This window comes from Porites lutea, chromosome 5 (genome assembly GCF_958299795.1).
Source record: "Porites lutea chromosome 5, jaPorLute2.1, whole genome shotgun sequence".
NCBI classification, from domain to species: Eukaryota; Metazoa; Cnidaria; class Anthozoa; order Scleractinia; family Poritidae; genus Porites; species Porites lutea.
Genome location: NC_133205.1, coordinates 13066918 through 13080005, shown reverse-complemented (window position 1 = coordinate 13080005; position 13088 = coordinate 13066918). Strand labels below are relative to the sequence as shown.

The window sequence follows — 13088 nt, the reverse complement described above, 5'->3', positions numbered from 1 at the left end:
TAGACGTATTTGTCAGCATTGTGATGTCAAAACAAGCACGGTGACCCCCACTTTTTATTACCTTTTTATCATCTTCTTGACTTGTTACATCAGTGTACCAAGTTTCATCTACAATCTATGTTAGGTTCTTTTACTGGGGAATCAACTTAAATCAATTTCTTCATACAAGATCCAGTCCAAAACTTACGCAACATTGCTAGCACTTGAAGGGGGTTAGAATTTTAAGCTCTCAATTTACTAAAAAAAATGCTCTGACGAAACTGACCCATAGCATAACTTAAAATGGACACGATCATCAGCAAACTGCAAACATAAGCACGTTAAACGTGCATGAGCTATTTTGAATGCTTTAGTATAACTTTAATGCTTCAGTGTAACCTTACCAAGAGTGATGAATCTACCTTTTTTGTCTTAAATGTAGACTGGGTTTTTGAGCGAAATTGGGTATTTCCATACATAAATGAAAATGCGAAATGCTCAGCTGCGTCGATCCTCATGCTATATATTCACTTTCCTCAGTCTTTCCCTGTTACATTTGGTGCAAGTTAAACAAGTTGTTAAAGTAAAATAAATATCTGCTCACCAAACGTTGATTAGAAGGAAAACTCTAAGGTTTCCTCGGAGTTTCTTAAGCCAAAATGTGAACTCATCGAATTCGAGTAGTTAAGAAATACAGGGAGTTTTTTCATTGTGGTAGATGGTTGCATCATCACAATTGACGAGGTTTTCACGTGCGATTCTACTCAGTGAAACAGTCTTCAACTCTGACAACTTATTTCTTCATGTTTTAAAAGCTATTGCTCCTTAAAAGACAAGAGCCTTTTTTAAATCATTGGTTACAAAACGAAAGAGGTCTAGCTAGGTCTTCATACATTCAAGTTACCACTATTATTGTGAAAAGCCAATCTGCTTGAGATGAACCGTCACACAACTGGCACATGAAAGTGTCGGACTTTGCCCCCTTTTCTTGTTCGTAAGTGAGGGAATTTGAGTTATCCCACAGCAATTTAGGAAACAGAATTATAAAAATAACTCACGCACACAATTTGCACGTGAAGATGTTGGTCTTTGGCCCTTTTACAATTCGTACGTAAAAAAGGAGCAAATTGTTTACTACAAAATTTTCTCAAACGATTTTAAGAAATCACCTCGGCTTCATTACAACATCTGCAATTAAATTATGTTTCATGCAACGTCAAGGTTGATAGCCTAACATTTATTAACTTCCAAGAACTTTATCAAATTGCCGAAATATATTTCTGCTCATATCATGTTACTCCACTCAGTAAAACAGTATCTAATTATTGTGTCAACTAGCTTCATTCAATTTTTTTCCTTAACGCTACTGTTTCTACTCAAGCTACGCATCTTTACTAAATAAAACAGGTTTCAATAACTATAATGCTTAGTATGCAGGAAGGATGTATCATGTTGCTCACTTATTCTTTTTTTTTTGTTTTGCCAGAACGAAAAAGGTTTGTTGAACTTTGTACGCGAGAGAATAATATTTCTAAAGCTTGTTTACAGGATTAACAATACTCGGTACAGCTTTCAAAAAAATAAGCTGGCGCGCCTTTCAAACTTGTAAACCACATTTTATAGGCCGCATACTTTCGAATTGAAGTCCATATCTAAATATCAATTATTGCTTCACTGGAAAAGCTTTGAAAATATACGATATTTTATACTCTACCTTGAAGCAGGTGAAACACAACTCATAAAATAACGTGCGTCAGTACCGTTAGCGATAGCCGAATTCGGTCAGAAATGTCTTGAAGTAGCTCCCACACTAAAAATTAATATGAACCCTTAAACAGTTGCATCACTGTACACAGCATTTAAATCATTAAGATATTTAATATAATGTTTCAAAACACCTGTAGCCATAATAAAAGACGAAAAAATTATGAAAAATCAAGATGGCGATCTCAAAGTGCCCGTGTTCGACCTTTAGCAATGTCATGTTTGAGTAGATGCCAAGATCTCATGGTTCCTAAGCATCAACTCATAGTACCTTCAACCTTATTGGCTCTTGCAACAAACATCCGAACATACAAAGATACAAAGATACAAAGATATAAGGCCACAAAGATACATACGCTCACACCACTGACATATGCATGAGCTATTTTTTTCAAAATAGCTCAATAATACAATCCATGAGAAAAAATGAGAGAAAAGAACAAGTAGCTAGTTTTCTTTTGTTACCTGGCCATATGCCAGCCTCCTGTAACAATAAAGCCAAGTGATTTGTCACGTTTTTTTATGACAAGGGCCTGAGGAACCTTACCATGGAGAATTTGGATGTGTGTTGGTGACTGCTACCAGTCCTGTTGTGGCCACAAGATTAAGCCAGGTGTTCTTGGTCAAAAGATGGTGCCAGAAATGGAGAGGTCATGTACAATGAACTGGATATTTAGGGATAGGTAGAAACTGACCAAGCAAATGGAGAAACGGTAGGATATATATGTGATGGCTGGTCACGGTAAAGCAGGGTAAAGAGAGTTTCTCAAAATATTGTGACGGCTCTGAGGTGGATCTTCGTAGTGTGTCCAGGAAAGCCAGAACGATCCATTGTGTGGCACGTGTACATGGTCGAGGAAAGGTGCAAATGGACTTCGCAACTGAAGGACAAACTAACAACAAATGGTGGCTAAGCTGGTTAAGCGGAAGAAGGACCAATCAAAGAGGACTTGTAACTTTAGGCATCTTAAGGAGATGATGCATAGCAGGCACCGAAAATTTTACACAGGTTAACTGTAAATGACTTGGCATAACAAAATTACTGCAACTGTTCGCTTTTGTGCAAACTAGCCGAATAATGACCAGATGTGAAATAGCAGAACTTTTATAGCCTGCAGACAGTGTCTCAAATCTCGACCAATAGATACAGCTGTACCATAAGCTACCTAGTCTTATCATAATAAAAGCTTAACCATGAATAGGGCCTTGGAAACAGGGACCAATACTGAGAAAGATAAGATGACAAATATTCAACAAACATTCAACAAATTAGTAAGGTTCCAGCCATTAACATCTTTTGTTTGCATCTTAAAGAATGGCGTATGTTCTTTCATTTATGTATAAGGCTTTAAAGACAAAACCGAGCATACATTGGGGAAGGCCACCTTAGCCTACCCCTCCCGGGGCTGCATGTTCCATTAACTGCATGCATTTACCATCTGGTAAATGTCTTATTGACATTTTTTTCCTTGTGATAAAAAGTTCTCAGCCTTAAAATGAACAAAGTTTAAGCCCCATTCACACCGTACTGAAGCTTAAACATGTTTAAAAGCTGTTTAGTTAAACATGGTTTGACTTCTCTTGCCTTTCCCACTTAAATTGATTGCAAATTTAGTGCATGTTGCATTTCATTTGAATCCTGTTTGAAACCCTGTGTTCCAGTTTCCCATGTCTGTTTTTCATTTTTTAAAACCTGGTTTAATTAAACATGTTTAGTTGGTATGAATGGGGCATTAATCTCTGTTACATTCTAACGGGGTGTATAACACAGCACTTCAGTATTGCCTATTTTCTCCTACATCAACAAAGTAAGTAGTTGTTACCTGGTGCTACGGTATACTGTTTGTGACAAATTAGGGACCTTATAAGCATCAACAACGAAATGGACGACAACGACTCTTTGCAACCAATGGAGACTGGGTCAAGGGTTTTGTTTTCAGTGGGGAAAACGAAGTTTAAGCAGTGCAGCTTCCCAGACAGACGACGACTTTTTCTTTGCGAAGAACTTTGTCTTGCTACAGTCTTGTTATGGCATTTAAAGACCTCGGTAATTTGCATCTTATAAGCTATGACGATGGTTTAATTGACGATGGCGAATTTATCGTCTTTACGACCAGGATTATTCGATTTTGGAGGCTATACTTATTTCTCTTCGTCACACAGCTTTTGTTTTTGTTTTGAAGTTAAGTAATGGTCCGTGTAAGAGGTAGGCAGACGAATGGCAAAAGCAATTAAAAGGTGCTAACTTTTAATCATTAATTTCAATTAGATCAAGCATTCTGATTGGCCGAAATCCAAAAATTACCAAAAAAGCAGTGAGAAATGTGACAAAAACAACTTTTTTTAGCTTTATTTTCCCCACTCCCTTGTCTTATACCTCACGGCCAAGTTTCAGCATTGTTCTTTTTTTCTTTATTGAATATTTATTTCAACTTTACTGTCTTTTACCATCGGAATGATTGTCAAAATGCTCTTTAACATGGTTTGCTGCCGTCCTCGACGTGCTGAGTTGCCATGTCGAAATTTGGGCCCAGCGTAGTTGTTTCCGTTGTCAGGCCGGATCAGGAGGAGATCGGAATTATTGTGGCGCTAGGAATTGGAGTACAGCTGGGCATAAAAGGAGAAAGCAAAAGATTTGTTGTTTTTACTGAGATGAATTTATTTCTCGAAGAGATGTAGAACACTTGAGCTTGAGGTAAGCTGAACTCAAAAGATTTTCACACCTCATGCGCATTATGTGTTATTTATTTGTGTTTGCCCTTTTCGAAACTTCCATATTCCGTGTATCTATACCCATCTCTCATTCGATTTTTTTTTCTCTCTATATAGACTACTTCATCAAGTGAAATGGACGTTCACTGTGCACCTTAAATTAAAATGATTGAACTGAAATTTGTGACACAAGTTTGCATTTTGTACCCTTGAGTTCTGAGACGGAAGCGGCTTAGGTATCATATAAATAGGTGTCACTGGTGTTTGAGTTCCTCTTGGTTTGACGCAAGATCTAGCGAGCATGACTAGCTAGCTGTAGCTTGCCTTTATTTTTTTCCAAGGACGAGAGAGATTGTAAGAAGGATTTTTATAGGGTAAATGCATGTATCAAAACCTTGTAAACATATAAACTGTAGGAGAGCTTTCTGAAACCCGATTCTCTGAACATGCCGGAATTTTTTTCTTTCTGGGCAACATCATCGTTTCTTCCGAATGCAGAACATTTAGATAACATTTAGATTTGATTTTGTGTACTTGTTGTTGTTCTGTATGGTGGCCAAATATGAACGCGCAACATTGGTGCGTTCACCAGATTCGACACGTGAGAGTGAATTGCTGCTGTTTTCAATCGTGGTTTTGACATTTCTTTTGTTAGAGCCGACGTAAATGTTGTTCCCAACGTCGCTGACTGATGTAACACTGTGCTCATCTTCATGTAATAAAATATCAGTTTCACTTCCTCGGGACTGGCACATAGAAATCTTTTATATTTTAGATATGTCATATTTTTCAACACAACAAAGCAATAGACGAAATAAAAAGTTCTTCGAATGAGTCTTAAGCTATCTTAATTCAACTCTAAAACTTAAATTTCGCGCTTTTTGCTGCATTGACCAATCAGAGCATTCAGATTGAATTTGATTACAGAAATTAGCACCTGAAAAATAACTGACGCTATTGCCGCGGGCTATTGTTTTTCTGCCTGCTTCTTAGCAGGATCATTACTTAAAAGTGTATACAGATCTCGATCAGCTCTAGACTTGCAGTTACGCTAAATTTCAGCTGCTGAAGAGAATTCAGTGCTGCTACAATGTTCTCCCATATTTGTCCTCTCTCAGGGCTCCTCATAGCCACATCATGTTCCAGAGTCCACTGGAAAATAGTTTCCTTTACTTGCAGCTAAAACCAACATGAATAATTTTCGTAAAAAAAATGAACATTTATCTTATAGTTTGTAACAACCTAGAATGCATGAGTAAACATAGACCGTAAGGAAATGAACAGCATCTAATCTAAAAGGTTCGGGAGATAGCAGAGGAAAGCTTACTTGTCTTTCTGACTAGTTGTTCCGCGATCATTCAGGTTTTCAAACAAACCGAACCTGAAAAATAAATTCAAGTTAGCGGCGAAAAAATCGACAAAGTGTTCAACATTTGGATTCTGCTAGTCCACAAAGAATATATTTCTACTTGTACTGAATGAAAAGGAGGAAAAAGAGAGATTTACACGAAAAAAGTATAGCTTTATACTTACGTTTTAGTGAAGACAGTAAACCTCCCTCAATTTCGTTGTCGATGAAGGCTGGAAAACGTTTTGACAACCTTACGCATGCCCAGAAGGTTCACGCGGGAAAGTTTCACTTCCAGTCGGTGCCGTTGCCCCGTTTCGTCGTCGATGCTTAAGGTCCCTATTATCAAGAACTGAACCAAATTTTTTGTTTTGTAAGGGCTCTGCATTATACACTGTTCCCCGGCTAAGAGACAAATTCTGTCAAGAGGAGCCTAACTTAAACGTAAATATTTGGGTCATTCTAATCTCATCCCAAACTGTTATTTTGTTCTGTTTTACAGTAGGCTCTTGTTGCAGATGTTTAAAGGTTTTCTTAAGGACAAATTATGCTGTCGGCAAAAGCCCCAGTTACGTTCAAGCTATATACAGCAGAATCTTTAAAATAAAACAAAAACTTGGTCGTCATTTTCATCGTATTGTTGCACCTCTCCACAGTACCATCCAGGAACCCAGTTGGTCCCTTCAAGATCTTTCTAAGTCCAAAGAACATTGACAAGTACACCAACATGTGAGAGAAAATTAGGAGAATCACCACTATCTTTTAATTTCGCTGGCAGCTTCCTCTTTCTTTCAGATCTTTGAATGTTTTCCGTGAATTCATTCAACCTACCTTTTGAAATTTTTGCACTCAGTTTTTCCTTTTTGGTAGGATAGGTTGTCTTTTCTTTGAAAACATTTAAACACAACTTTTCCTTGTTTTCTAATATGGCAAACACTTTTTGGATCATGCATTGACAAATTTCTGTTGATCGTAGGTTTGCTGTACTTCAACAAACCTTGGACACAACTGGTTTTGGTGGTCAGTGTTTCAGTTCTGCCATGCACAAACAATCTTGTGCGCTGATTTTGAGAAAACGAATGTGGCTTGATTTCGAGAAATTTTCCTACCTGTTGCAATGAGATGAAGCATACATAAATGTTCACGGGAAAAAGTTGCTTCTTGGTGAGCTGCCTTGAGTAGTTTAACTCAATCAATTAACTCATCTTTTGAACCAACCTCCATAATGTCATGGGCTAAAAGAATGGCTCTTAAATATGCCACCGATAGCTTCATTAGCCCTGCTGTAGTTTTATGTAAGGAAGAAATATTTCCATCATATGCAGGCCCATAGCCAGTATTTTTTATGACGAGGTGCAATTCAACGAGCAGACGGACCGAACAACGGTGGGGGGGGGGGGGGGGGCGATTAAGTTGTCTGAGATTGCATTGCGTTTATTTTGAAAACTGGCTATTTCTCAAACTTTTAATCATCAAAAGTAATTTTTTTTTCAAATAGAGTACTTTACTTTATAATTTTCTAGAATAGCGATGCAGGATGTCACTATTTAAAAAGAAAAAAGTAGAAAGAAAATTGTGAGTCTGTATTATTTGCTAGGTTTGATTCATGAGTTTGTATCATGATCTTTCAATAGTGTGTCATGCTCAAGCTTCCTTGGGAGTTTCTTAGAAACAGATCAATCAAAGACTTCTATCAGATCAAAGTATTTTAGATTCAGTGGAAATGTACAAGAAAGAGCCAGTAAAGACACCCTCTCTTTCTTGTGCCGTGAATATATACTACTTTTTGGCCACAGAAAACAGCGGATATTTTGAGCTATTTTCAAAGACAAATTAGGGGCTAAACAAAAAAAGAACAATTCATACCTTCAGCTCCTTAAAAAAAAGAGGATTTAAGATCCACCCCTTGTAATTGGCATGAGCTCATTAGTGGCTCCTGTAATTGGCTGTTAAGCAGCCAATTGGACAACAATTATTTCAGATCCTATTAACCCAGTCAGAACGATTGTACTGCTCTGCTGGGGCCTGTAAGAGGGGGGGGGATGCAAGCGCACCCCTTGCACCCCCTCCCTATGGCCTGATATAGGCCCCTTTCAGAGAGCATGTTTACAAAATTCTCAGCCTTACGCACTGTTTTCTACAATACATATGCTTTACCAGCTTGTATTTCTTTCTGTTAGGATTTAAACAGCGTTTGGTTAACTTTGCCACAAGAGTTGGCCTGCTTTCTGTGTAGAGAGGTTGCAACTTCCAAGCCTCTTGTTTTAAATCTACTTCTCTCTGCTGTTACAGTTGTTTATTTGCACTAAGGTAGAATTACAATGCTTCCTCTTCAGATACCAGGGTAAGAAGGCAACTGCAGTTAGCTCATCTTCCAAAGGAGAAGGTAACACTCGAAAGAAGGTTTCCAGTACTCTGTCTGGTAGAAACAGGCCAGGACATTTATCCCAAGGTCCCCTAGGGAAGTCACGCCTTGCCTCATAACTGAAGTAATGCAGCTGACCAGTCTCTTCCCATCATTTGTAGTCGGGGAGGGGTTGACGATCGAACCTCTCCAAAGGCTTCCCTGCTGTGCAATCCTTATTTTCACAGAATATAGACACTATACTTGTCAATACATGCTGTTGTCGGCGAAAAATTGAATGTAAATTGAATACCTTTAAGCTGCTCTCATCATTAAAGACAAACCTATGATTTCCACCAATCCCTCAAAAACACTCTGTTGGCTCCTTATTAATTACAGCATAGCCTATGCATTTGATTACTTCGCTTGCCATATGTTCCATGTTTTCTTTGGGCTCCTGAGAACCCGGTGATACAGTCTTATGAATTGCTTTAAAGAGTATGGCCATGACCAGACAATGCCCTGTTTTCAATGGCATGAACCCTTTCTACAAAGTTCCTTTCGCTTAAATATTCTGCAAAAGCCCTTTAGTTTACCTTGTCTAGGTTAAGAAATTTTTTTTTTTCTCACAAGCAACATTTGCACGAGAAAACTTGATGGGGACTCAGAAGGTCCGTTATCAACAATAAAACTCATGACTTCTTTCATCTTTCCTTTTTGTGGGTGTAGCAAAAACTTGTCAAGAATGGAATAGACATTAAATAAAACAGTTCATTAAAATTGATGAAAACAGTCTCTAGTTCCCTTAAAGACAAGTCAATTAAAGTTACAGCTTTTCCAGATCTAGTGACATTAATAACGCAATCAGTTCCTGGGATTTGCAAATCAACATCAGAGATCTCTTGGTATATTCATGAAGAGATGGGTCAAAGGCGTTACTGCGTTCATCCTTGACAAAGAATGATCAGGCGTTTCAAAATTCACCCATCTTTTCCCTGGCTTCAAAACAGGCGAAATATTCTCACAGACAACACACTTGGTGTCTTTCGAATCCAAGAAACAACCAGTTCCATTTTCCGAAGCAGAGTCGATCAGATAGTTAATGTGGGATGTTGAACAATGGGAATTCATCGGATAAATGTTCTGGCTTGTGTTCGGGGCTTTGTGCAATAAAATATTGGCGTTTACTCCTTTACCATGATGGTGTTGTTCAGTTTGTTTTGAACCTTTCCTATAGTTCATTGTCTAAGTGTAGAGACAGGATGTAGAGATTTTAAAATTTGGTCTCACTTGATTTATCAATATTCTTTTGCATGATGCATAACAGTAGCATCATCAGCGGCTTTAAAAAGAGTGGTTTCCAACAAACGACGATCAGCCTCAAGTCCACCTTCTCCGCAAAAAACTCTGTCACCCTCACCCGATGCAAATTCAGAGTAGTACACAAGTTCAGGAAATTCTTCGCATTTCCGTTTCCTGCCTCTGCCATCTGCGATTGACTTCAACATCTGTTTTTAATTTGGCTCCAGCTTGCTGAACATCCGCACGTTGCTGAGATGCAGTCCTTTCCGTTTTGGCAGCCTTAGTCTCAAGATCAGATCACATTTTTTTAATTTGTCCAGATTTGAATTTAAGTCACTGACATGTCGACGTATACTGCCTTTAAAGGACTGATTGCCTTCTAGGGAAACAACAGTTTTAATGCTTGTTATTTTTGCAGTCGTTGCTTCAAAAACATCCCTATCTTTTTCATATAGATATACTGTAAAATGTTGTTGAATTTTCCTCTTGAGGTTGATGATACATTGTCAGCTACATTATTGGGCCGCTGTAGTTCCTCCAAAAAGGTTTGTACATGGTTTACTACTTCTCCAATCGAAGCACCTTTTGATTCAACCAAAAAGGCTTTTCTGTCTATGTATATTTGATCTATGTTTAGGTGTTTTGCCGGCTTTTCATGTGTATTTGCAATAGCACAAGAGAAGTATGTGCTTTTTAATTTCTTTAGCCACTTCCATTTTTATGTCCATGGTATTGCGTGGTCTTGTACAACTTTTTTTTCTCACACTGAAGAAGTCATAAACCCAAAACGTTGGATATAGTCTTTTTCTATAAAAGCTGTTAATAACTTAGTTTTCAGCGATAGTGAAGCTCTACCTGCAACTAAACAATCAATGAGATCTACCAGGTCATCAAGCAGCAACGCTATTACTTATATCCCTAAGCGAAGCGGAACTGTTACTTATTTTTCATACACGTGTGCCGCTCATGGAATGTTCTGCCCTCTAAGTTACGTACAAGTCACATCTCTCTAGCCTCATCTAAGAGTTCACTATTTCAATATTACAATAAGGCTCTGGACCTGTTTGACGTTGATGACATTAGAACCTGGAGATCAATCTCTCCCAGGTGCAACATAGCGAGGACTCTCCTGTGCCTGCCGACGTGCTGCTTCTATCAAATTGAACTTCTGTTTTGTTTCCTTTTTAAGTTATTAAGTTTTTTTTAACATTTCTTAGAAGAATGAACTTACCAGTAATCATGAGATTGTAACAAAACCTTAATCTCAAAAAGACTTACTCATTAATTCAAGCAGATAGTTACAATTTTAATGATTGTTGCTCCTGCAATTAACTAAATTTAGTAACTTCAAACCATAAATGATTTCCACACAGCCCTATACATTTAACGTGCCTACATGTTTCGGCTCCATTCATATCAGGGCTCGAAATTAACTTTTTCATTCAGGCTTCCACTGGGGACTGGAGGAAAAATTTTGGTCACCAAATCAAACTTTTTGGCCGCCAGTTTCAGTATGCCTTCAAGGCACTATGGCAGATTTGTCAGACGAAAATGCTAGTACACTGATGGAGCTCCTTTAGCTATTTCTTCATTTCCTGAAGTACTTGTAAAATCGGCGAAAGACTGAAATCCTCATACACCGAGGGGAGTTTCCATGGATTGTCCCAAATTTAGCTTTGCTTCTTTGCCAAATCTTTTTTCGCTAATTCATAGGTAGTTATAATATAATAATTGTAGTAAACATTGTGACTGAAATGCCAGATTGGGAGTTACAATAAACGTATGTATGTATGTAATATTATAATAAACTGGTTCAAGACTTCAGAGATAGTGCATTGTTTTATTACTACAGCTCTATTTTGTGCAACCAAAAGATGACCACACTCATCAGGTAATATCAACAACTGACCGTCAGATTACAACAACTGGCAAAAAAAGCGGAATACGGTTGCTATGAGATATAAAAACAGCATTATTTATAATAATGTGATAAATAAATATTAGTAATGTGACATATGTAATGACTTCTACAATGATGTTCGATGTGTCCAACAATTTGTTCCTTCAGTTCCCTTCACGCTTATGTCAGCTCATTCGTAGGAAGTTAGCCCTGACACTCTTTATTTCCTAAATCAAAGTCGTAACGACCATCTTGGAGGTTAAAGCGACACTCGCATAGCATTCCCATCAAGTTTGACAAAACAAGTCATGTGATAACCTCAAAGAAAGTGTGTAGCACATTCAGGATTTTTGTTTTGCTTATTAAATCTTTTGCTTTTCTTTTCATGTCGTTTTCGTCGTCTTCGTAATTGATCGAGCTCGGTAGTAGCATTACCAGGCAAAACAATTCTTGATATATGACGATTTCGTTCAAGAACAGATGAGTTGATGGAAAACGCAAGATGAAAACAATGTCTGAAGGTACCCATAGAGAAGCTCGACACGAGAGCAAACTGTAACAAGAAGGGACTTAAAAAAATTCTCTGAATTGACTAACATGAAAGTAACTGTAAAAGACAAAAAACTAACACCATTGGATCTAACAACAAAGGTACATAAGAAGACATTGACTAACAGTGGATGAACTGACGTAGGGAAAAAGTTAAGAAGACACCACTAATATTTTAATGGTAGGACTAGCCAGCTACAAAGAAGTGTAAGAAGAACGTGAGAAGACGTTAAAGTCTAACATTGTAAAAGGAGCAAACTGACCTACAGCAAAATCTGTATGTTGTAAGTCTCTAGCCTGCGAGCAAGCTCTCCATTTGGGGGATATCGTGAAAAGTACATGCGCGAAAGGCACGTGAGAGGGAGAGAGGCTTCGCCGCTCGCTTGCGCGTTTGCGCGCGGCTGGCTTTGCTTGCCCAAATAGGAGAGCTTCCTCGCAGGCTAGTAAGTCTCTAACAAAATATAATCTTACTAAAACAGAAGATGACTCGCCAAAAGGTGACCAGGTCTTAAAATGTAGTCACCAGCACCCAAATTTTAGTCACATTGGTGACCGGTGAGCTGCAATTTCGAGCCCTGCATATGGACTGTTTAGTAAAATAGTATGAGATTGCTGCATGCATAATAACTGTATGGGGCTATGTGGAAATTATTTCCGGCTTTTTGACACAAAATTGTACAAAATACCTTTAGCAAAATTAAACTGACAATTAATATCTAACCTTGATATCTAAGTGTACAATGTGACAGTCATGAAGATAATCAACTGCATCCACAACTTGCTTTGTGAAACCAATAGCTTCATTCTCCGTAAGAAACTCTTGTTCAACCAAGAACTCAAAAAGCTCTCCTCCACTCAACCTGTACAAAATGTGCACAAAAATGTTGTTGACGACTCAAAACAAAGTTTGAAACAAACACAAAATTTAAACCAACAATAAAATCGAATTATAACGTAAATTCAACAACATAAATTACTCGGCTATTGTTATACAAACTATTGTATTGAATTCCAATGCAATATCTGTATAAACATTATAACTAATAAAATTTACTGGAGTAATTTTAAAAAATAAACTAATTATTACATGCGGGATATCGGTGAACTCTCCAGGATAGCCAATAGCTATGTCCATCAAAGGTTGGATGTTTATATTTCTCAAATGAAATAAAGAAATATTTCAAGTGCTC

At 37.8% G+C, this 13088-nt stretch overlaps 1 protein-coding gene across 2 annotated transcripts in view; it reads right to left on the bottom strand.

Moving 5' to 3' along the window:
* The window catches only part of LOC140936523 (death-associated protein kinase 2-like), a 49814-nt gene that overhangs the window by 36020 nt on the left and 706 nt on the right, over window positions 1-13088 (bottom strand). For both annotated transcript variants that reach the window (XM_073386007.1, XM_073386008.1), the window contains one exon: window positions 12620-12758. In XM_073386007.1, coding sequence (XP_073242108.1) covers window positions 12620-12758 — 139 coding nt within the window. The remainder of the gene's footprint in view (window positions 1-12619; window positions 12759-13088) is intronic.